This window comes from Lissotriton helveticus, chromosome 3_1, assembly GCF_964261635.1.
Source record: "Lissotriton helveticus chromosome 3_1, aLisHel1.1, whole genome shotgun sequence".
NCBI classification, from domain to species: Eukaryota; Metazoa; Chordata; class Amphibia; order Caudata; family Salamandridae; genus Lissotriton; species Lissotriton helveticus.
The window spans coordinates 732,481,551-732,506,738 of record NC_136061.1 but is presented as its reverse complement, the minus strand read 5'-3'; the positions used below and the strand labels follow the sequence as shown (position 1 = coordinate 732,506,738).

The 25,188-nt window shown below is 43.6% G+C and overlaps 1 protein-coding gene across 1 annotated transcript in view; it reads left to right on the top strand.

The window, feature by feature from the left end:
• The window catches only part of OVCH2 (ovochymase 2), a 996,115-nt gene that overhangs the window by 414,118 nt on the left and 556,809 nt on the right, over positions 1-25,188 (top strand). Inside the window, exon 6 of the mRNA XM_078680899.1 lies at positions 19,869-20,020. Within this exon, the coding sequence (XP_078537025.1) occupies positions 19,869-20,020 (152 nt within the window). The remainder of the gene's footprint in view (positions 1-19,868; positions 20,021-25,188) is intronic.

Below are 25,188 nucleotides of genomic sequence, written 5' to 3'. Positions count from 1 at the left end.
CAAATGATATCAAAATTGATACCTTTATCATTACCCAAATTGTCTCCAATTCTGTAACCACTTTATGTCGTGTAGAATCAAACAAATTGTTATAAAAATTGATTAACAAAACATCACGTCCATTTTTATGGTATAGCCACAATATTTGTGAACATTTATGAATATATTAACTTCTATGGGCAGTTTAATAGACACCAGTGTTAACAACCCCCCTTTCGCTCTGCCAGCGGTAGAACGCTGAGCAGGTAGATTAAAGGAAACAAACCCATCGAGGTTAACTTGTTCCAGACACCAGGTTTCTTGAAAACATAAAATGTCATGACTGTTAACAAAATCCTTCCATCCTAACATGTCTATCTTCTTCATCCATCCAGCTATATTCCATGTGATTATGCCATACCCAGGGTTATTGGCTCCCTCTGTGGGTCCGACTACCTCAGTCAATATGGGCAGAGCGTCCCCGATCACTCTAGGCATATTAATCACATTCCCGGTCATATGGTCTTCAGCTATAAGTTCATTCACATAGCTCACTATAGAGTCACCTTGCTCTTTACTAAGACTAATGTCTTCCGTTACATTTTCGTCCTCCTGATAACTAAACTCCTGTCTAGGCAACAATAGTCCTAGAGATCCCGCTGCCCCTTGTTGATTTGTACTTCTAGGGCCCGCCATTCCTCTTTTGTGACGAGCGGGACTATGTCAATCAATCTCCTCATACAAATAATGAGTTAGCTAACCAATAACTAAGATAGACTTTCACGTAGCTAGTAACTAACTGGTGCTGCAGTTTACACAACAACTGAGAAAGTAATACAGATATTCACACAGTTTAGTCACTATCCAATATATTTAGTGAGACACTATAAATGAGTCAAGTAAATAGTCAATCACACTGCTACTAAATCGTCCTTCTAGACACTTATACATCCACTCATTCTTCAATGAAGATTGCTACATATATAATACATATTTAAATGTCTAACCGAACCACATTCACTGGATGATGTAATCAGTGATGTCATCAGTGATGTCATTTGAGATGTCATCTGTGATGTCATCAGTGATGTCCCTGACCATGTCATGAATGATGTAATTTGTGACATCACCAGTGGAGTTACAGTTGGTACAACTAACTATAATGGAAGAATTTCAATGGCTTTGTATGAGTGAAATGTCCAGCTAACTATAACATTCCTAATACCTATGGTTCTTTCATTGAATTTCTAAGGTTTTTTTAAAGGCTAATTCCTAACTATAACCTGCCTAAAACCTATGGTTTTTGCAGTGAATATATATATATATATATATATATATATATATATATTTGTGTTTGTGTGTGTGTGTGTGTGAATGGATGTATGCATGGGATAAAGGGGTTAACAGTGGGGAAGTGTTGTAATACTCAGGTGCTAAATGAATACATTATTATTCATATGTATATATGTATTGACTTCTAAAAAAGATTATATAACGGGGTCAGGGGGAAAGTTTATCGACCTAGTATCCCATTCCCCTAATTAACATCATAAATCACAAAATGGGGATACCCGGTCAGACCATGTGTGTTGTCGTACAGAGAACTATGGAAAGAAGAGGCAGCATGCTACAGAAAACGAGTCATATCTGGCTGAGAAATTCCCATCCGACCACCCTTACTGGCGGAGTATCGTCATGTGGGAGTTGGTACTTGATCCTATTGCCGCCCGAACCTTCAAATAACGGTGCGGGTATGGATCATTCATGGATACTCTAAGCCAAAATAATGCTCGAGGAGTGGAAAGAAAAAGGTGCAGTGCTCTAGTGACAGTGAGAATAAAATTGACTACTCAGACAAAATTTGTGTTTAATGGAGATTGTTAGAGTGTCAAAATTTAAAACCACGCCCTGTAGTGGGAATTAATAACTACAGAATGGCGCTGTGCAGGACGGTCGACATGTTTCAGCCATATGGAACAGTTGTCCGGCTTTCTTCAGGACCCAAAAAGATGGAACAGCTACTGCATTTATTAATAGTGTAGTGAAAAAAAGAAGAAAATCAATACGTTACAAATACAGAAATCTCAATGGACCTTGGAGCCCCAATGTGTCCAGGAGAACCAGAACTTCTTATCCCAACTTTATGTGGGAGAAAGCCTCACCTCACCCGGCAACCTACTCGGGAAATTGAGGCCCCGCTCTGTCCGTCGGTACCTCTCTCGATCATACCGACGGACAGAGCGGGGCCTCAATTTCCCGAGTAGGTTGCCGGGTGAGGTGAGGCTTTCTCCCACATAAAGTTGGGATAAGAAGTTCTGGTTCTCCTGGACACATTGGGGCTCCAAGGTCCATTGAGATTCCTGTATTTGTAACGTATTGATTTTCTTCTTTTTTTCACTACACTATTAATAAATGCAGTAGCTGTTCCATCTTTTTGGGTCCTGAAGAAAGCCGGACAACTGTTCCATATGGCTGAAACATGTTGACCGTCCTGCACAGCGCCATTCTGTAGTTATTAATTCCCACTACAGGGCGTGGTTTTAAATTTTGACACTCTAACAATCTCCATTAAACACATTTTTTGTCTGAGTAGTCAATTTTATTCTCACTGTCACTAGAGCACTGCACCTTTTTCTTTCCACTCCTCGAGCATTATTTTGGCTTAGAGTATCCATGAATGATCCATACCCGCACCGTTATTTGAAGGTTCGGGCGGCAATAGGATCAAGTACCAACTCCCACATGACGATACTCCGCCAGTAAGGGTGGTCGGATGGGAATTTCTCAGCCAGATATGACTCGTTTTCTGTAGCATGCTGCCTCTTCTTTCCATAGTTCTCTGTGCGACAACACACATGGTCTGACCGGGTATCCCCATTTTGTGATTTATATGTATTGACTTCCATAAACAACGACTTTGGGGGATCTAGGGGAGAGGGGTGGCAAATTTATTAATACTAGGTTGTTCATTTTTTTCAAGTATTAAATATACATATTTAAATGTAAGTGAAAAATATTCATAACATGTCAAACAAAATAGTAATAATAGAAAATTACAGGCATGTCATTAAGCATTAGTGTATACTTAAAAAATAGATACAAAATAACTATATTTAAAATACAATACTAAAATAAATGCAACAAGGACACCTTTATGTTTTTTATTCATAAATTAGTTATTTAAAATTATTTTATAAATATACACAATGATCAGTGACATTTGTTCATTTTATTTAAATATTTTACAAATTCAAACATTGATTTAAACTTTAAAACAATATTTATAGAAAGGTTCTCATCAATTCTTATATTAGTAAATGGTAAAAATATCCTTTGTTGTTTTTACAGCTCTCCATGACTCACACAATTGTGCACCTGTTTCTATAATCAGTGGACCACCACAGGAAGGATCAGAAGCAAATAAGAGCTGCAGTCACTAAAGTGCATTTTAATTTATTGAAAAACACATGAAAGTTGGCTAATTTATTACTGAGAGTAGAAAAAGGTGCACTTAAGCCAATTAGAAATGATGTGTTACAAGTTATTGTTCTAACCAGAATTAAATTCCCAGGCAGGCTGTGATTGTTTGCACACTTTAGTACTTTGTCATTTTATTTTAAAAGTAAGCAAAACATAACGGAAAGGTTTTAATAAAAATAAAGGAAATCAAACATGAATACTTGTTTTGTTTATTTTTAAAATAAAATGCAAAATGATTTTTGACACTGGAATTTTGAAACGGTTTCATAAAAGAAGACAAAAAGAAAAGATTGCCAGATGAAAGAAGAAGGAAGATTTTTTTCTGAAATAGAAGGATGGTATTAAGGTAAGAAGACTAATTGTTTGAAACAATACTTTCTGGGCTGTGCAGAAAAAGAAGGAAAAAGAATAAAAGAAGAATGAAAAATAGAAGCAGGGGTTTAAATTGCATTCAAAAAAACTACAACAATAATTTGGATTTAGGGTTTTTTCTTTAGGCTTGTCTCACTGTGGAATGCTTGGGAGTATGGATGACAAGGGGTCGATTACGATCCAGTTCGGAGGTGCTCCGAATCGGATTTGGGTTCCCCGAATCTGATTCGGAACTCTTGTTTCTGACCGTATCTTACATAGTTCCGAGCAACCGATTATGTAGCCCAGAAACCGTTTGGCTGTCCGAATCGGGTCCGAAAGGCATTCGGACAAGTCAAGCCTTTTGTGAGTCGAATCGTACAAGTGAGCAATTATGATGACCGATTCAGACAGCCGTTCCGATTCGGTTTTCCCGAAACTAAACAGCTGTCGGAATCTGTCTTTGGGGGCCCGTAGCAGGCCCCCCTACACCCAGGGCCCTCTGAATTGGGCACATGAGGGTTCCCATGGGTCCACTCTTCCCAACCATGCACAGTGTGGCAGGCATCAAGGGTTGCCCGCAACAGGGTGCACGATTTTCCACAGCCTCCCCTTTCTTCAATGGGAGCCTGTGTTCTTGTTCGGACACAGGCTCCCACTGGAGTCAATAGGAGTCCGATCGAATCATATCTGGAAGTATCCGGATGCATCAAAATCGTTTGATTGGAGTCCCCCGATACCATCGTAATCGGCTCCTGGGTGATAGAAGAACATTGGCATATCACCAAGAGTTGAAAAAAAAAACATTTCCAGGTAGGAAAAATAATTTTTATTTATTTAGAAAATGAAATGCAAATTTTATAGTTTTTAACTAGTGTAAAACGGGAAAGTACAATGAAGGAGTATGCTAGTAAATGTTAATAATATAATATGTAGGCAATGTTTTCCAAGTAGTCTAAAGATAGAACCAAAGAAAACCATTGCAAATAATCTTTCAGATATTTCATTACTCCATTTGGAAATTTAAAGTTGCAGACTACTTGCGATGGATCGCACATGTCTTTGTTCTTTTCAATGGCATTTGTTTTTGCACCTCCTTCCAAACATGTTGAGTAGCAGTTCCACCACTCAATTGAAAACCTTGGTTTCCTTCTGTGACCCGAGCTGGTGAGATAACCAATCCATGTTTCCTCAAATTAGTGTAGTATGGGGGCAATTTTCCTCATTTTGTATATAATAATCTGATTGAAAAATTGATGTGTAAAAATCATCTACAATGCCAGGTGGTACAAAACACAGAGGGGCTTATTACGATGTCTAGCGGACGTGACACCTTTGCAGAATCAGGACTGACTGACCTCTGGTTGGCGATCCCGGTCACATTATTTGGATGCAACTGTATATGGTGTGGACGCAGACTCCCATTTTTCTATGGGAGCTTGTGCTGCGGTCAAAAAACGAACACAGCACAATCTCCCATACAGAAATCAGAGTTTCTGTAAATCCCCCCACTGTGTGGCAGGCACCCGATGCCACACAGTGCAGGGACTTACAGGGGGGCCCAATAGTTGCCCCCAAGCCTCAAACCAGAGGATGCGGAGGCATCGGGCCCTGCTAGGGGCCCCCAGTGTCGCTTTCTGAAAGGCTTTTCATGTCAGAAAGCCTGATATGAAAAGCCTGCCATAAACTGACATCATAATCCGCACGGTGGAAACACCATCTCTAGGAGATTATGTGCGGCCTTCGACTGGCCGACGGGCTCCTTTAGCCCACTAGAAGCCAGTCAGATTGACCGTCCGCTTTCAAATCCGATAGCCTCCATTGTAATAAGGCTGTCAGATTTGAAACCTTGGATGTCGATCGGAAAGCCTCCGACATATGGTCGGAGGCTTTCCGACCGACATCCACATTGGCCCCAGAACTGTTAGTTTTTTCATTCAAATTCTATTTCAATGCTTGCCAAATAATCTTCTGCTAAGAATTTTTTTTTATTTTACGCCAAAATGCCTTGGGAAAATAAAAACAACCTTGAACAAAACAGCAACCTTGGATTTGTGCATTTGGGTGCACTTCGGTAATGGTATTAATCATTTGAATTGCAAATTCAATGATGATTTTCCGGGAGTTCTCTATTTTGGATTGAACAACTGATAAAAATTCAGTTTAGGTAGATGACTGTTTGTCAGTTATTAAAGCATAGATTAGAGGAAGTGAGGTATTATTGACAGAAGCATGTATAGTGCTGGTCAAATGGATTAGAGTTGGACTTAAATGTACCGTCCATGATGTAAATGCCACTATTTAATACTAATAATAATACTAATATGAGGGTATCAGTATTATGAGTGCGTGAAAACAGTAGAATGATTTGTATGGGTTTTTTATCATCGAAAGTAGAAACTGTTCATTGTTAAACAATTGTTTTAGTTTATGTGAGATGTTAATGTCTTGAAAAAAGTGTGTGGAGTTTTAAATTGTGGATTACTTGCCTGTTTTTGAATTTAAACCATTCTTCAAAAATTATGAATAGAAGCCAAACTGATAGCAAAATGCATCGGCGTATTCCGAGCTACCTCCCTCAAAACTGAGCCACTGTTAATTGTAGCTGGCACCAAGTGCTTTAATGTGTTGAGCATTTTGCCTAATATCTAACTCGGTTGCAGAGGAAGAGCGATTATGCTCTGTGGTTCTCAAAACATGTGCCCAAGAGTAACTGCTCCGCCGTTGCAATGGGTTAAAATATATTCCACACACCTCCAATTAAGTCTCTCATTGTAACAAACGTACCACCCATATTTCAAAGGTGTATTTCCTCTTTTGGAATGCACATAGGATGCCTGCCTTAGATTCTGCATAGCATAAAGTTCTGCAAAAAGGAAAAAGAAGAGGAAAGAAAATATAACTACCAATGTGATTGTTTGAACAAAATACTGGCTGGAATTCTAAGTGTAAATGTCCCTTTCAAGGGTCCAACACCTTCACTGAGGCAGTGCCTGACTGGAGTTCGAATAGTAAATGTGTCCCTTATCAAGTGTCCAGCACCTTCCCTGAGTCAAGCCCTAACTGGAGTTAGAATAGTAAATCTGTTGCCATCCAATGACCAGCATCTGTCTGGAGGCAAGTCCTGACTGGATTTAGAATAGTAAATCTGCCCCCTTCCAGTGTCCTGCACCTTTCCTAAGCAAACCCTGACTGGAATTAGAATAGTAAATGTGTTCTCCATCCACTGTGCAGCATCTTCCATGAGGCAATGGCTGACTGGAGTTAAAATAGTAAACCTGCCCCCCTCCTTCAAGTGTCCACACCTTCCCTGAGGCAACTCCTGACTGGACTTGAAATAGTAAATCTGCTCCCCATACACTGTCTATTTGAATTTTTTTAATAATACCTATTAAGTATAGATACAGATTAAACTGATGACTGGAAATGTAACATTTTAATAAAATTAAATAAGGTAAAAATACTTATTATGAATAGTACTTACTATAATGGCTATTATTTGATGCTTTAATTTGTTACTGCACAGATTTGATTTTCTGTCCCTTCTTTTTTGTTCAGAAAATAATATGTGGATTATTTAGAATTTTGTTTTAAAAAAGAATTATTAAAACAAATATGCTGATGTTAAAGTGCTAATTTACCAAATATCTAGAAGCAGAAACTCCTCCTCTATAAAACATATCTAGTCACTTCAAAGGATAGTGTACCAGTGTACACACAATGGTGGTCAATCAATGTTAGTCAACTTGTGAGTTACAACTACAATTATTAACTAAATATGCTTTAGATTCACTTGATTTTTGTACTTTCCAATCATGAATGAACTACCAATTGTAGTAGAATGTTATCTTTGAAGATTCAAATGTGACTGTCTCTATATTTAAAGCCCGCCATCTTGGTAGAGACAGTTTAAAAAAATTCTAACCAGGCAAATTTTAAATGAGAATATAGAATTCAATGTATAGTGGTGCTGTAAGCACCTATCTTATTATAATTTTCCTAAATAGGTAATATTTTGTGTTTAATTCAAAATTTTATATGATAAAGGTATGTGTGGTAAAAGCATTGTACCAGTATGAGTGGTAAAGGTAATTGTAATTATAGCCTATATAATTGCGTCTTAAAGGAATGCATGTTAAAGACTGCATGGGAAAGTAATGGGAGGTTTTGTCACACAATCGTTCTTTTGTTTAACGAAAATTTATTTTAACTCATAATGTAATATTTGTTTTTTCATAATAATTGATGAATGTAATTTAAAGTTACATGTATTTTTGAGGATTACATTTATGAAAGTTAAACTATATACATAGTTTTGATATGTTTTTGGGGCCCACATGCATCATTGTGTCTTTTTGCATTTCTTAATTTGCGAAAAATAAGGAATCGCAAATTAAGAAATGCAAAATGATATGCATCAATATTTTCGGTATTCTTTTGGGATTCGGTAAAAATCGCAATTTTTACCGAATCCCAAAGAAATACCGATTTCTTAACTTAATTTTCGCAATTCCCATTGATTCCTATGGGCCAAAAGGCCCATAGGAGTGAATGGAAATTGCGAGTGGCACTTAGAAAATTTCATGGGTGCAGGGGGGGGTCCAAAGGACCCCCCCATGCACCCCTGAAATGTATTTTTCGCATCATGTTGCACACACACATGTCCTAAGGACATGTGTGTCCGTAACATGAACGTTGAAAAAAAAACATTTTACACATTTTACACACTTTTTCCAAATTTACCGAGTGGTTCAACCACTCGGTAAATTTGGCACCCTATTTGCGAATTTTCACTTTTAAAAAAAATGATGCATTGCTTTTAAGAAATCGCACATCTGCGACTTCTTAAAAGCACCCGCAATTTTAGAATTCGCACACATGTTACGAATTCTAAAATTGCTTCATGCATCCCAAAAAGCACTTTTGCATTCGCAAACGGACGATTTTAAGGAATCGCACCGTTTGCGAATACAAAAATGCTTGATGCATGTGGGCCTAAATGTATTACATGTTTTAAAAAAATAAATATATTTTTTTAGATGACAGTAATGTTAATTACATTTGAATATATATATACTTGCCAGTAGAATGTTGATAATGTGTTCTACATTAATTTAGCAGCTTAAATGATTGTACTTCATATTATATGAATTTAAAGCCAATATTTTGGCAACACTAATTTTGAACCACTATATTTTTGCAATTGGTATTTCTTCATACATCCCAGCAAGCAGAGCTAATTTTCAATGAAGTGAACCTCCAAAGCAGAGTTTTTCTTTGGCATCCTTAAGGAAGGATCCTGTATTTGTGAGTGGATTGCTTGCGCATCATTCTGTAGTTCAAGAAAACCCTGGGATATCCAGGAACTGAGAGGATCATGAAGCAAACGGTTTTACAGAATGTCACCAACCAAATGTATTTAGGGATGATAATGTGTCCCAAAAACATAAAATAATACTTTGTAGTCTTACAAAATTAATATTTATATAACAATAGTGGTGTCACTGTCAACAATACTGGCCAAGTGGGCAAAGTGAGCAATCATCAATATTATAATCTCCCCAGTATAGCTAGAGTCCATATGTAGTCCAGCATTAGTTAAGACAGAGGGCCTGGTTATGAGTTTGGGGGTCTTACAGCTGTGGCGTCAGTCTCAAAAAGACCTCCGCTGCGACGGTCTACCGACTGCTATTTCACAATGTACCAGCTGCATGGTTTCAGACAGCAGGGAATACTTGTTCATATTTGTCGATGCAGGTGTGTATATTTTGACCACAGTTTACACATATGCATGACACATGTGAAACAATACCTTCTACCAGTACTTTCCCATTGCTGAAGTCCAGACCATATGTGCCCAGTCCAGTCAATGAGAAAATAGTACAAAATGGGCTTACCTCGATTTCAGCACCAACAGGTTAGTTTTCTTCAGGGTCAAGATGCTGCTGTGAAGAGGGAACCTGGAGGAAGGGATCTACGTGGGAGACTGAAGGGAAGAAATGTAAAAGGGTGAGTATGCACTCAAAATTCTTTGATTTTACCGACTCGAAGCAGGCTGTCTTCCCTCCACAGACAGCTTATTGGAAAGCCAACTGGTACTTGTCTATACTGCCCTCTTTTTTCGTGACCGCTTTCATGGATGTCGGCGAATGGCTGGAGGTAGCAGTAATGCTCCGGCGGTCTTTCGTTCAGCAAACCACCACTGCTGAGGGCATTCAATACACTGTTTTTCACAGTCAGTTTCTGAATAGGAATTATTCAAATTTTCCATTTAAAAACCACAACTTTTGCATCAAGATTCTCAACCGTTTTTTCCTCATGTTAGCAACGAAACGCAAGTTAAGGTTATTCTGATTCAATAAAACTATCAACATCAATTCATCCCCTTCTGCTCAACCTCCAACCAAAGAAGAACATTCTGTGTATAATCTTTCTACTGTGATTTTCAAACCACCTGCTACTACCACCTGTCCATCAAGATATTCCCAAAATTAATTACGAGCCATTATTGAATCATATCAGGAAAGATCTGGACCGTGTAAACAACTTACAACTTTCAATCATCGGTAGGGGTAATTTCCTAAAAATGAATGTCCTCCCAAGAGCTCTATACCTCTTTTGAGCTATTCCACTGATTCTTGAAGAGAATATTTTAAAAACTCTTGAATCTCTCATGTCAAAGTTCATGTGGTGGTACAAAAAGGGGTGGTGATGGACGGAGCATCTGAATCAATCAAACACTCACACCCAGTCAAAAGATCTGGGTTTAATCCATCACCGTTCTTTAGCCCAATCTGCCACCCCAGTTCAGACATGGCTATATGCAAATCAGCCTGACCCTGTGCCTCATGGGAACAGTCCAGCCCGAACTGGCAAGCCATGTCTTCCCTGGACCGGAATCAAGCCTCCGAGGACCGGTTTCTGGCATTCCAGCCGTCTTCAGCCCGGCTTGCTTGAATCCAGTGGCAAAGTGAGCAAGGGACTCACGTCTGAGCATACCCTGCCACACTTATGGCGGCCAAAAGCGGTACAAAAGGGGGTGGTGATGAACGGAGCATCTGAATCAATCAAACACTCACACCCAGTCAAAAGATCTGGGTTTAATCCATCACCGTTCTTTAGTTCACTCTGCCACCCCAGTTCAGACATGGCTATATGCAAATCAGTCTGACCCTGTGCCTCATGGGAACAGTCCAGCCCGAACTGCCAAGCCATGTCTTCCCTGGACCGGAAACAAGCCTCTGAGGACCGGTTTCTGGCATTCCAGCCGTCTTCAGCCCAGCTTGCTTGAATCCAGTGGCAAAGTGAGCAAGGGACTCACGTCTGAGCATACCCTGCCACATTTATGGCGGCCAAAAGCGGTACAAAAGGGGGTGGTGATGGACGGAGCATCTGAATCAATCAAACACTCACACCCAGTCAAAAGATCTGGGTTTAATCCATCACCGTTCTTTAGCCCACTCTGCCACCCCAGTTCAGACATGGCTATATGCAAATCAGTCTGACCCTGTGCCTCATGGGAACAGTCCAGCCCGAACTGCCAAGCATGTCTTCCCTGGACCGGAAACAATCCTCAGAGGACCGGTTTCTGGCATTCCAGCCGTCTTCAGCCCGGCTTGCTTGAATCCAGTGGCAAAGTGAGCAAGGGACTCACGTCTGAGCATACCCTGCCACACTTATGGCGGCCAAAAGCAGTACAAAAGGGGGTGGTGATGGACGGAGCATCTGAATCAATCAAACACTCACACCCAGTCAAAAGATCTGGGTTTATTCCATCACCGTTCTTTAGCCCACTCAGCCACCCCAGTTCAGACATGGCTATATGCAAATCAGTCTGACCCTGTGCCTCATGGGAACAGTCTAGCCCGAACTGCCAAGCCATGTCTTCCCTGGACCGGAAACAAGCCTCCGAGGACCGGTTTCTGGCATTCGAGCCGTCTTCAGCCCGGCTTGCTTGAATCCAGTGGCAAAGTGAGCAAGGGACTCACGTCTGAGCATACCCTGCCACACTTATGGCGGCCAAAAGCGGTACAAAAGGGGGTGTGATGGATGGAGCATTTGAATCAATCAAACACTCACACCCAGTCAAAAGATCTGGCTTTTAATCCATCACCGTTCTTTAGCCCACTCTGCCACCCCTGTTCAGACATGGCTATATGCAAATCAGTCTGACCCTCTGCCTCATGGGAACAGTCCAGCCCGAACTGCCAAGCCATGTCTTCCCTGGACCGGAAACAATCCTCCGAGGACCGGTTTCTGGCATTCCAGCCGTCTTCAGCCCGGCTTGCTTGAATCCAGTGGCAAAGTGAGAAAGGGACTCACGTCTGAGCATACCCTGCCACACTTATGGCGGCCAAAAGCGGTACAAAAGGGGGTGGTGATGGACAGAGCATCTGAATCAATCAAACACTCACACCCAGTCAAAAGATCTGGGTTTATTCCATCACCGTTCTTTAGCCCACTCTGCCACCCCAGTTCAGACATGGCTATATGCAAATCAGTCTGACCCTGTGCCTCATGGGAACAGTCCAGCCCGAATTGCCAATCCATGTCTTCCCTGGACCGGAAACCAGCCTCCGAGGACCGGTTTCTGGCATTCCAGCCGTCTTCAGCCCGGCTGGCTTGAATCCAGTGGCAAAGTGAGCAAGGGACTCACGTCTGAGCATACCCTGCACACTTATGGCTGGACTGTTCCCATGAGGCACAGGGTCAGACTGATTTGCATATAGCCATGTCTGAACTGGGGTGGCTGAGTGGGATAAAGAATGGTGATGGATTAAACCCAGATCAGTTGACTGGGGGTGAGTGTTTGATTTGCTCAAACGCTCCGTCCATCATCCCCTTTTGTTTCGCTTTGTTCGCCCTAAGTTGGCAGGGTATGCTCAGACATGAGTCCCTTGCTCACTTGGCCACTGAATTCAAGATAGCCTGGCTGATGAGGATTATGAATCCGAAACCGGTCCGAGGATGCTTGTTTCCAGTCCAGGGAAGACATGGCTTGGCAGTTCGGGCTGGACTGTTCCCATGAGGCACAGGGTCAGACTGATTTGCATATAGCCATGTCTGAAATGGGGTGGCTGAGTGGGCTAAACAATGGTGATGGATTAAACCCAGATCAGTTGACTGGGGGTGAGTGTTTGATTTGCTCAAACGCAGTCCATCATCCCCTTTTGTTTCGCTTTGTTCGCCCTAAGTTGGCAGGGTATGCTCAGACGTGAGTTCCTTGCTCACTTGGCCACTGGATTCAAGATAGCCTGGCTGATGAGGATTACGAATACGAAACCGGTCCCAGGATGCTTGTTTCCGGTCCAGGGAAGACATGGCTTGGCAGTTCGGGCTGGACTGTTCCCATGAGGCACAGGGTCAGACTGATTTGCATATAGCCATGTCTGAACTGGGGTGGCTGAGTGGGATAAAGAATGGTGATGGATTAAACCCAGATCAGTTGACTGGGGGTGAGTGTTTGATTTCCTCAAACGCTCCGTCCATCATCCCCTTTTGTTTCGCTTTGTTCGCCCTAAGTTGGCAGGGTATGCTCAGACGTGAGTCCCTTGCTCACTTGGCCACTGGATTCAAGATAGCCTGGCTGATGAGTATTATGAATCCGAAACCGGTCCCAGGATGCTTGTTTCCGGTCCAGGAAAGACATGGCTTGGCAGTTCGGGCTGGACTGTTCCCATGAGGCACAGAGTCAGACTGATTTGCATATAGCCATGTCTGAACTGGGGTGGCTGAGTGGGCTAAAGAATGGTGATGGATTAAACCCAGATCAGTTGACTGGGGGTGAGTGTTTGATTTACTCAAACGCTCCGTCCATCATACCCTTTTGTTTCGCTTTGTTCGCTCTAAGCTTGCAGTGTATGCTCAGACGTGAGTCCCTTGCTCACTTGGCCACTGGATTCAAGATAGCCTGGCTGATGAGGATTATCAATCCGAAACCGGTCCCAGGAGGCTTGTTTTCGGTCCAGGGAAGACATGGCTTGGCAGTTCGGGCTGGACTGTTCCCATGAGGCCCAGGGTCAGACTGATTTGCATATAGCCATGTCTGAACTGGGGTGGCTGAGTGGGCTTAAGAATGGTGATGGATTAAACCCAGATCAGTTGACTGGGGGTGAGTGTTTGATTTGCTCAAACGCTCCGTCCATCATCCCCTTTTGTTTCGCTTTGTTCGCCCTAAATTGGCAGGGTATGCTCAGACGTGAGTCCCTTGCTCACTTGGCCACTGGATTCAAGATAGCCTGGCTGATGAGGATTATGAATCCGAAACCAATCCCAGGATGCTTGTTTCCGGTCCAGGTAAGACATGGCTTGGCAGTTCGGGCTGGACAGTTCCCATGAGGCACAGGGTGAGACTGATTTGCATATAGCCATGTCTGAACTGGGGTGGCTGAATGGGCTAAAGAATGGTGATGGATTAAACCCAGATCAGTTGACTGGGGGTGAGTGTTTGATTTGCTCAAACGTTCCGTCCATCATCCCCTTTTGTTTCCCTTTGTTCGCCCTAAGTTGGCAGGGTATGCTCAGACGTGAGTCCCTTGCTCACTTGGCCACTGGATTCAAGATAGCCTGGCTGATGAGGATTATCAATCCGAAACCGCTTCCATGATGCTTGTTTCCGGTCCAGGGAAGACATCGCTTTGCAGTTCGGGCTGTACTGTTCCCATGAGGCACAGGGTCAGACTGATTTGCATATAGCCATGTCTGAACTGGGGTGGCTGAGTGGGCTAAAGAATGGTGATGGATTCAACCCAGATCAGTTGACTGGGGGTGAGTGTTTGATTTGCTCAAACTCTCCGTCCATCATCCCCTTTTGTTTCGCTTTGTTCGCCCTAAGTTGGCAGGGTATGCTCAGACGTGAGTCCCTTGCTCACTTGGCCACTGGATTCAAGATAGCCTGGCTGATGAGGATTATGAATCCGAAACCGGTCCCAGGATGCTTGTTTCCGGTGCAGGGAAGACATGGCTTGGCAGTTTGGGCTGGACTGTTCCTATGAGGCACAGGTTCAGACTGATTTGCATATAGCCATGTCTGAACTGGGGTGGCTGAGTGGGCTAAAGAATGGTGATGGATTAAACCCAGATCAGTTGACTGGGGGTGAGTGTTTGATTTGCTCAAACGCTCCGTCCATCATCCCCTTTTGGTTCGCTTTGTTCGCCCTAAGTTGGCAGGGTATGCTCAGACGTGAGTCCCTTGCTCATTTGGCCACTGGATTCAAGATAGCCTGGCTGATGAGGATTATGAATCCGAAACCGGTCCCAGGATGCTTGTTTCCGGTCCAGGGAAGACATGGCTTGGCAGTTCGGGCTGGACTGTTCCCATGAGGCACAGGGACAGACTGATTTGCATATAGCCATGTCTGAACTGGGGTGGCTGAGTGGGCTAAAGAATGGTGATGGATTAAACCCAGATCAGTTGACTGGGGTGAGTGTTTGATTTGCTCAAACGCTCCGTCCATCATCCCCTTTTTTTTCCGCTTTGTTCGCCCTAAGTTGGCAGGGTATGCTCGGACGTGAGTCCCTTGCTCACTGGATTCAAGATAGCCTGGCTGATGAGGATTATGAATCCGAAACCGGGCCCAGGATGCTTGTTTCCGGTCCAGGGAAGACATGGCTTGGCAGTTCGGGCTGGACTGTTCCCATGAGGCACAGGGTCAGACTGATTTGCATATAGTCATGTCTGAACTGGGCTGGCTGAGTGGGCTAAAGAATGGTGATGGATTAAACCCAGATCAGTTGACTGGGGGTGAGTGTTTGATTTGCTCAAACGCTCCGTCCATCATCCCCTTTTGTTTCGCTTTGTTCGCCCTAAATTGGCAGGGTATGCTCAGACATGAGTCCCTTGCTCACTTGGCCACTGGATTCAAGATAGCCTGGCTGATGAGGATTATGAATCCGAAACCGGTCCCAGGATGCTTGTTTCCGGTCCAGGAAAGACATGGCTTGGCAGTTCGGGCTGGACTGTTCCCATGAGGCACAGGGTCAGACTGATTTGCATATAGCCATGTCTGAACTGGGGTGGCTGAGTGGGCTAAAGAATGGTGATGGATTAAACCCAGATCAGTTGACTGGGGGTGAGTGTTTGATTTGCTCAAACGCTCCATCCATCATCCCCTTTTGTTTCACTTTGTTTGCCCTAAGTTGGCAGGGTATGCTCAGACGTGAGTCCCTTGCTCACTTGGTCACTGGATTCAAGATAGCCTGGCTGATGAGGATTATGAATCTGAAACCGGTCCCAGGATGCTTGTTTCCGGTCCAGGGAAGACATGGCTTGGCAGTTCGGGCTGGACTGTTCCCATGAGGCACAGGGTCAGACTGATTTGCATATAGCCATGTCTGAGCTGGGGTGGCTGAGTGGGCTAAAGAATGGTGATGGATTAAACCCAGATCAGTTGACTGGGGGTGAGTGTTTGATTTGCTCAAACGCTCCGTACATCATCCCCTTTTTCTTTCACAAAGTTCATGTGGCAGCAGGGCAAGATTATGAGGTCCCTTAAACTTCTTTCACTCCCTCAAAATAGGGGAGGAGTAGCGATCCCAAATATGCTATTCTACTTTTGGGCCTCATTTCTTCAACAAATGAGTCCGCTCCTATACTCTATCCCCCCTTCAGACGACATTGAAGCTATACTAATTCCGTCAATCTACGAGCTAGCACTAGGGGAGAGAGCTAAGGGCCTTTTTTTTTAGGCAAATGGAAACAAGCTATTACAAAAAGACTAAATTTAAAACTATCTCCAATGCCTGGCGGATATGGACTAAAATGACAAAATATATGCAGATACCCACAATAAATAGATATACCCCTCTCTGGCACTCTAAACTACTTTTGGGTCTTGGGTTTGATGTCATTTCAAAAAAATGGGAATCATTAGGAATTAATACTATTGGGGACTTTTTGGTGAAAATTACGAAACTACCTTTATAGATCTACAGTCAAAATATCAATTGTCTAACGCCGACTACATTAAATTTGTCCAAGTATATACCATACTTAAATCAAAAGCACCCTGTCTCTGCACGGGAACAATTGATAAAATCAAGGCTATTGCTAGAAAAACAACTAGAATCGGTTCAATCTACGGCTGTTTTATGGCAAAACTCCAAGACGATTTAGAAAAAACTGAAGTTACCTGGGCAGACAACCTCGCAAATCCAGATATTGATATCGATAGAACCCTAGAACTAACGGACTGTCTTCTCCTGTCATCTAGCCCTAAAGCTCAGATGTACAAAACTATCTTCAATCTCTATTACACTCCGGCAAAGCTTTTTGCCTGGGGTAAGAGAGAGAACGATCACTGTCCTAGATGCCTACTCAGCCCAGCAAAGTTTGAGGGGTTTGTGGGGAGCACTCCGTTATAAACAATATATTCAACCTATACAATCGGTGCTGCAACTAATCAGGTTTGTCACGCCTGTGACTTAAATGCAGGTTTAAGTGAGAGAGGATCTCAACTAGTTGCGCACTGTTCACTGAGTGTTATCCAACACTCAAAATGATAATCAATATAAACACAAAAACAATGTGAAACTCCAGTTATTTTAATCCATAACCTGACGCTTCTATAATCATCATAATGTTATTGCAACACGTAATTATAATTCAAATGAGCACATTATCTTGTGATTCTCAGTTCTATACACAATACATTTTTCTCAAATAATCACAACGCAAAACATATAATAATTGATTTTCATGTCATGCCCAATGCATTTCGGCACAAAGGTGTGCCTTCATCAGGGGCTAATCTCTAGTGAAAGTAAGGTTCTCGAATGAACTAGATATGTTTGAGATTAAATGCCCTGATCTGCTTTGTCTATTCCAATCTTATACGTGCTATTTTCTAACCTGTGTGAAGCGTCGCCAAAACTTTAAACAATAGGTTACAACCTCGCACTTCTGTTTACTTCCAATAATCTCGAAACTAGCCGTCTCTGCTTGGAAAAAAATGTTTTTTTCAGTTTGCACCACATTAAGCAGGCAGTATAAAAACACATACCAAATATCTAATGGCATATGTTCTGATACTGCCATCTCAGTGGTGTTCTAGTGACATTTACAGACAACTGAGTTTAGAACTCATAGTTCAGAATGGCACCAGAACCTCTTCATGGAAATGTAGTATCACCAAAGGCAAATATATAATATATAGGACATATAATTCAGATTTGGTGATAGTGACTCTGTTGTTGTTGTTAAGTCAGAGCTTCCTTTGAAAAGTTGTGTATGTTTTTTCTAAATATTTGGTACCTTTTGATGACTCTGAACATAACATTCCAGAAAAAGGTTTATTCATTTTAGCTTCAACTTAACAAATTATGTGGGAAAGTAAATGGAAGTAAAAATAGAAGTAGTATCATTTTGTATTCCCAAAGAAATACTTGTTCTCCTCTACAGAAAAAAAGCAATGAGAAGAATTACACCTAACTTGGCATGAAACTAGAATTTCACTCAGAAGAGTGCCTTTGCTTTGCTTTGGATAGTTGCATAGTTTGTGAGAAATTAACATTACAGAAATGGCAAAAATATGTTTGTCATGAGGCTTCTCAACTCCTCACAGAATCTGTGACCTCGGATGTACGACATTACAACGCATGCTTTTACATCGCATGTTTTTACAACGCGAGTTTTACAACGCATACCATTACAACGCATAGTGCTTTGGGGCGCTGGATAGTGAATTATTTAATTTACTATTCCAACTCCAGTCCCCTTGGATAGTAGGGAAGGTGTTGGATAGTAAATTAAATATATTCCCTATCCTAGAGCGCCCCCCGGCGCAATGCGTTGTAATGGTTTGCGTTGTAAAAGTTGCGTCGTAAAGGCACTGCGTGGTAAAAGTTGCGTTGTAAGTGATGTTTCCCATGACCTCTGACATCAAATGTAATGCTTATGACCACAAAACATTCTGAGCAGTAACAGCTAAAAGCACATCTTCATTAACAAATAATAGCACATATTCATGCTAACAAGTAATACCATATTCATGTCTTATAGTCTTATTTCAATTTTAATATGTATTCCCATCTGTAACATTGTTTATGTCATTTGTAATTGCATCTGTCACATTAGGATGTGGTCTTGGGTATTGCATCTGGTCTCTGAATTTTGGTTTGCGTGGTTGTTGTGGGAGGTATGTGGCATTTTTCAAATTTGTTTTGCTCTAATTGGTAAGCATAACTGTAATTTAACTGGAAGTCTATCATCACTCATGATACTGTTTGAAAATCAGCAGTGTCCGCTGTGCAGTCAATGAGCTGATGATGGCATAAGCTGAAACATTGTAATGGAAATATATTTTTATTCTTTGGTGAATCCATCTATTTGAGTAATTTCTTTCATGGATATTTAATTTCTTTTTGACTCATTGTATATCCTTTAAGATTTGAATGTTTGCCCTGGCTGGCTGTTGTTTTCTTGTGGTTAGGGGGTTAACTTTATAATGGGTCCAAAGTGGAGTGTGTTCTTATACATACATTTAGTTGGTTTCAGCTTAAACCATAACAAATACAACATGTTAAAACATACATTCATAGTCACAAACTTCACTGAATATAAAAGGATGGTAAATCATCTCAAATGAACTGGCATAATAGAATAGTCAAGGATGGTTTAAAAATAAATATCTAAACAACTGCAATTAAAACAATGCGCATTTTTCTACTTCTAAAACCTAAAGAGGGGTAGCTGGCTTGATGATTTTAAATTACATAAACCTCCACTTAGTCTTCCTACTAGTGCACCAAGCAGCCAATACATAGGAAGCTGCTGCATGATATATCAGTGGGTCATCAGATTTACAACACATTGCAAGTGCATCAGTGCTGTTTTTTACATGAAGCAATCTGAAAAAAGGTAATAAACCACGTTTTGTTTGTTGTGAATGCCTGTGTACAGAAAAGTATGAAGTGATCTCAGAGAAAGGGTTAATAGAAACGGTTGAAAACAACCCCTCTATACTATAACCTGTTCCTTCATTTTTTATCATTTGTTCTACTAATTTTAAAAGAAAACACAAATTGTTTAAATAATCCCATTGCTCTTATAATATTTTTAGATGGATTTCTACCTTCCCAATTACAAGAAGTTGAGTTACCAATCATTACAGCTCCCGAATGTAGACATGTGATGTCCACCCTAAGAGGTTCATTTCAATGTAAAACCATCTTATGTGCTGGATTTCCTGCAGGAGCAAAGGATGCATGCCAGGTAAGGAGTCTCAAAATGTCCTCATATTTAAGTGGCCTGCAGAAATGATCATAATTCAATATAAAAAATTAAATCTTATGGACACAGACTGCAGAGCTCCCATGGATGACAATGCCACAGTGTTTACCTGAGAACTAAATGAGACAGGCCTTTTTCCTCCTTGTTTTGCATAACATACAGGTAATTTGCCGAAACTGGCTAAATCCTAATTGGCTTATCTAGAGTGGTAAATTCTGCAAACCCACCCTGTGGTCTGTGTAATAGTGGCCAGCTGGGTACTCCTCTGATTCCACCTCTTAAATTCTAGAAATCTAGGGATCATGTTTAATTGCAAACTTACCTATGAGAAACACATTAAATCACTTACCACTACCTACTTTTGTTTGTTAACCATTATGAGGAAGACTGTCTCCTTGCTCCATCTTCCTGTAGAAAAGACCTGGTTCAGGTTCTGATAATTTCACGGTTGGACTACAAATCCGTTTTAGTTGGCCTTCACAAATATCTAATACTTAGGTGACGGATACTACCAAATACTGTGGCTTGCAAAGTTCTGGTACTAAAAAGAAGCCCACCTGTTTCTGCTAACTTTTCTGGTTGCCCATCACATAAGTATTTTTAAGGCAGTATGTGCCTGCCATAAAGGCGGGGCGTGGCTTGGAAGACAACAATGATGGATGTGTGAGTCAGCTGCTCCACGCCGGCCCAGCCTTGATCCAGAGAAATCTGGCGGTAGCATGGGCTGGGAACCCCAGACAACCTACATATCACTTCAGGGAGCATTCTCCTACGAGCAGGCGAGATTGAAGCCGTGATCCTGCCACTCCAGACACAGTAAACCAGAGAACAGCTGAGCCCTGCTAGCAAAATGGCAGTCCCAGATGGTGGATGTACGCCAGCCTAAAATGTAGTGGGGCTCGTCTACCTGGTGGGCAGTCCCGACTGGGGAGCGGCAGATTCTGGAGGCCCCTGGGCACAGCAAGCCCCAAGAGTGGCACAGCAGTTATTCAGATAAGATCCGAGGCCGTCCTGTAGCAGACAGCTGCTGGAGCCGCTGCAACATCCCAGGAGCCGTGACTAACCACGCGGGTGGCGACTGGCCGCCGGAGGCCTGCCTGGGTGGATATCACCCTGCAAATGCTGGCGAGACTGCCTGCAATCTATTGCCCGGTCCCGCTGGTTTGACATGGCACCGGCCTCGGGCAGACATGTCATAGGGCAAAGCCGGGTTTGACCCTGGGACCCGGAATGGGTGTGGCAGGGGGAACAGACTTTCTCCTGCCTCTTCTTAGAGGCCTGGAGAGCCAGGGTAATGGCACGCCAGAACAAGAGACTTCCTCCATGCCTGGTGCTTTCAGCTGGACAACCGCTCCCTTAGTTGGAGATGCCTCGCTGCACTCTTGCGGCCTACGGGACATGAATCGGCCCACATAGGACCCCACCTGGTGGGAGCACACAGCAGCAGACTGACAATAATGGCACATGATGGGTGAAAAATGAAGTAGAGGCCTGCAACAGGGATCGATGATTGAGCCGGGGCCTGGATCGGGGCCCGGCGGTGACCGGTGGACCACTCTGCAGGTTGAAGGGGCCAGAGAGGTCCCCCTCCTTGCACCCTCTTCCTCCCCACCGAGGCCCAGACTATTGCAGGAGTGAAGGGGGGGCCCAGGCAGGATTTGGGACTCTAATTGGGATATGGAAGACCAGGGTTGAAGGGAGTTTACTGCAGGGAACTCTTGGCAGACAGCACCACACAATAACAGACCCCCACCTACCTGAGCTGAATCCCCCCCCCACCCGCACCTCTTAAAGGCCATCTCACGCCTGTTGCTGATAACCGGGGACCTGTCTGTTTGCCAGGCTTGGACTCCCAACAGCGTGGCACATGGGGGTCATGGACTGTGGAGGGGCTATATCCCCTGGAACTGCTACCACGCTATCTCTGTGCATTTTCACTGCCTGATGGTGTGTCCCGCACCCTCATCGACTAAGGGATAGCACTGTTCTGTAAACAATCTACATCACAGAAGGGGTTTTGGACAAGCAGGCTTTCGGCGAACTACTGCATCTAAAGAGTAGCTTCGAGGTTACCCCTTTGGCTGATATCCTGTGGAATCCCCTGGGTAAGCTATTGTGGTAAAGATCTGGGTAAAGATCCAGATCAAGGGTGACTGGAGTGACAACAGATCATGGAGACAATGCAGCTAACCAACAATCAGAGGCTCCAGTGGAGATAGATCCGTTCCAACAGCAACTGGCCAAGATACTAGAGTCCATAGCAGACACAAAGTCCACACTCCACCAGGACATTAGTACAGTTGGCATTGTGCTGCTATGTACATCACACCATAAACTAGTGGAGAGGGGGGGACAGTAGAAACCTCCATTGCAGAACTTCACCCTGCGCAACAATCACTGACTAACACAGAAGGGGAGCTCGTGGACCGGGATGGCACCCTAGAACACAGGGCGGAATACGCTGAAGGGCACAGTCGGAGGAACAACATTTGCGTAGTTGGATTACCAGTGAGGACAAAAGGCATGCACATGTTAACTTTTCTTGAAACCAAGCTCTGTACAGTAGTGGCCCGAGAAGACCTTTCTACCTTCTACACCCTTGAGAGTTTCCACCGGGTCCCTACACGCCCTCCTGCGCCAGGTCGTCTGCCTCGACTCATGGTGGCGAGGCTCCTGTACTTTAGAGACAGTCATACCCTCCTGCAGAAAGCACAAGCTAAAGGCTCATTTGTGATTGATAACAGCAAGGTATCTATCTTTCTGGATTACACCCCAGAGGTGCAGTGGTGACGGGCCTCATTCATAGATGTAAAGAAGGTGCTACACGACAAGGGCCTGCAATACTCATTGATGTTTCTGGCTAGATTTCACATAATACTAGTCGGGAAAAAATACTTCTGCAGCAATTCTGGGACGGCCTGGAAGTTCCTTGAGGCCTATAAGTCAGGGGGTCCGCCTCTGAAGTTAAAATCTGTGACTGGGAGGCGTGACTTTCCCACCAGGAAGACGGCCTGAAAGAGACTCATAAGAAGACCATCCAAGAGACCGAGCCCACCCCAAACAGAGAAAGAAAGGGAGGCTGCTCTCCAGGCGGTAGCTGAAATCATAAAACCCAGAGAGTCTGCATCAAAGGCTGGCTCGCCTTCAATGAAGGGGGTTGGAGAATCTGACTCAGATTCATCTCTTGCAGACAGTGGCCAGATGCCGGAAGTCACCCCAGAACGGCGGACGATCTCTGAATAATTAGCCCTTTTAGTTGGTGTGTTGTATAGCTGAGTATTTGAACGCAATGCAGACATCATGAGTAAAGTAATCTGAATCTATCACTCAGTGGGCCAGCGCAGGCTGACATGGCTACCATGACACATGAGCGAAAGCTTAACCCCATTCAAAAGTCCATGTCCATCGTTGGCTATGTACTTCTGCTGAGACTGATTCCCTGTTTGCAGTTTGGGTGACTGGCCTTTGCCAGACTGCTCTAGAGAAAGTGGTTCTACACTTAGCTACTGGAGCTGTCCTTATTTATTTATTTATTTATTTTAGGTTTTTATAGAGCGCGTAGTCACCCAAGGTATCCCAGCGCTAAACCTCAGGCTCCTAAAGGTTGAAGGAGGGGGATGTCGACAACTTTAAGGGAAGAGTAGGGTTTTAGGGACTTCCTGAATCGCAGGAGGTTTGGTTCCAATCTGAGACTCGGGGGGAGTGCGTTCCATTTTTTAGCTGTATTAACTGAGAAGCGGCGGCCACCTGCGCGGGCCTTCTTCACCCTGGGAATCATGATAAGGTTTCCATGTTCTGACCGAAGCGCTCTCGTAGGTCTGTAGGGTGTGATCCAGGTGTTGAGGATAGGTGGGCCTGCGTTGTGCAGTGCCTTGTGGGCCAGACAAAGGGCCTTGAATGTTACTCTTTCCCTAATCGGGAGCCAGTGTAGTTTCCTCAGTGCAGGTTTGGCTGATGTTCTGGCTGGAGTATTCGTAAGTAGTCGGGCTGCGGCATTCTGGGGTTTTTGCAATGTTTGGAGAGTGGATTCCGGTGCTCCCAGGTAAATGGTGTTGCTGTAGTCCAGCCTGGCCAAAATTAGGCCTTGGATCAGCAGTAGTCTGGACTGGAATGGGAGTAGGGAGAGCACCTTTCTGCATGATCTGAGTAGGCCATAGCAGATGCCGGCCGTTTTTCTTGCCTGTGTTCTGAAGGTGAGATCTGTCTCTAACCATACTCCCAGACTATTAACTTCCGTCTTGGGGGCAGGGGGTTCACCCATACAAGCGGGCCATATGTTTGGGGGAAGATTCATGGTTTTGTGTCCTAGGAGTAGGATCTCCGTTTTTGACCCATTTAATTTTAGGGCTGAGTCACTCATCCATTGATGGATGTTGGAGAGGCAATCATGGAGATTGGAAGGCTGTAGCTTGGGGTGGGAGAGCGTCACCACCAGCTGAGTGTCGTCAGCATAGCTGACGATGGTGACTCCAAATGGTGAGACCAACTCCTCCAGTGGGGCCATGTACACGTTAAACAACGTGGGGCTTAGTGATGAGCCCTGTGGCACACCACACCGGAGGGGGATGGAGGGGGAGCGACTTTCACCTTCCCAGACTTGGAAGGCGCGTTGGGAAAGAAAGGACATGAGCCATTTCAGCGCTGTATCTTTCACTCCGATGTCATCTAGGCGTTGGGTTAGGACCTGGTGGCTGACAGTGTCGAAGGCCGCGCTCAAGTCTAGGAGGACCACTGCCACTGATCCTCCTGTATCGATAATTTCTCTGGTCTTCTCTACTGCTGCGAGGAGAGCGGTGTCAGTGCCCTGACCTGGTCTAAAGCCTGTCTGTGAGTTTTTGAGGAGGTGGTTTGATTCTAGAAAGTATGACAGTTTTTTATTCGCTAGTTTCTCGGCGACCTTACCTATCCAGGGGAGGAGTGAGATTGGTCTGTAATTAGATAGGTCAGCAGGGTTCAGCGATGGTTTCTTGAGAAGCCCTTTTACAACTGCTTCCTTCCAGCTTAGAGGGACTTCTCCTTGGGCTAGGGAGATGTTAATGAGGGCAGTCAGCTGGGGCATTATGGTCCGGGTGATATCTTTAACGAACCGTATGGGGACTGGATCACTGGGGGCGCCACTCTTGATTGATGCAAATGTTGCTGCCACTTCC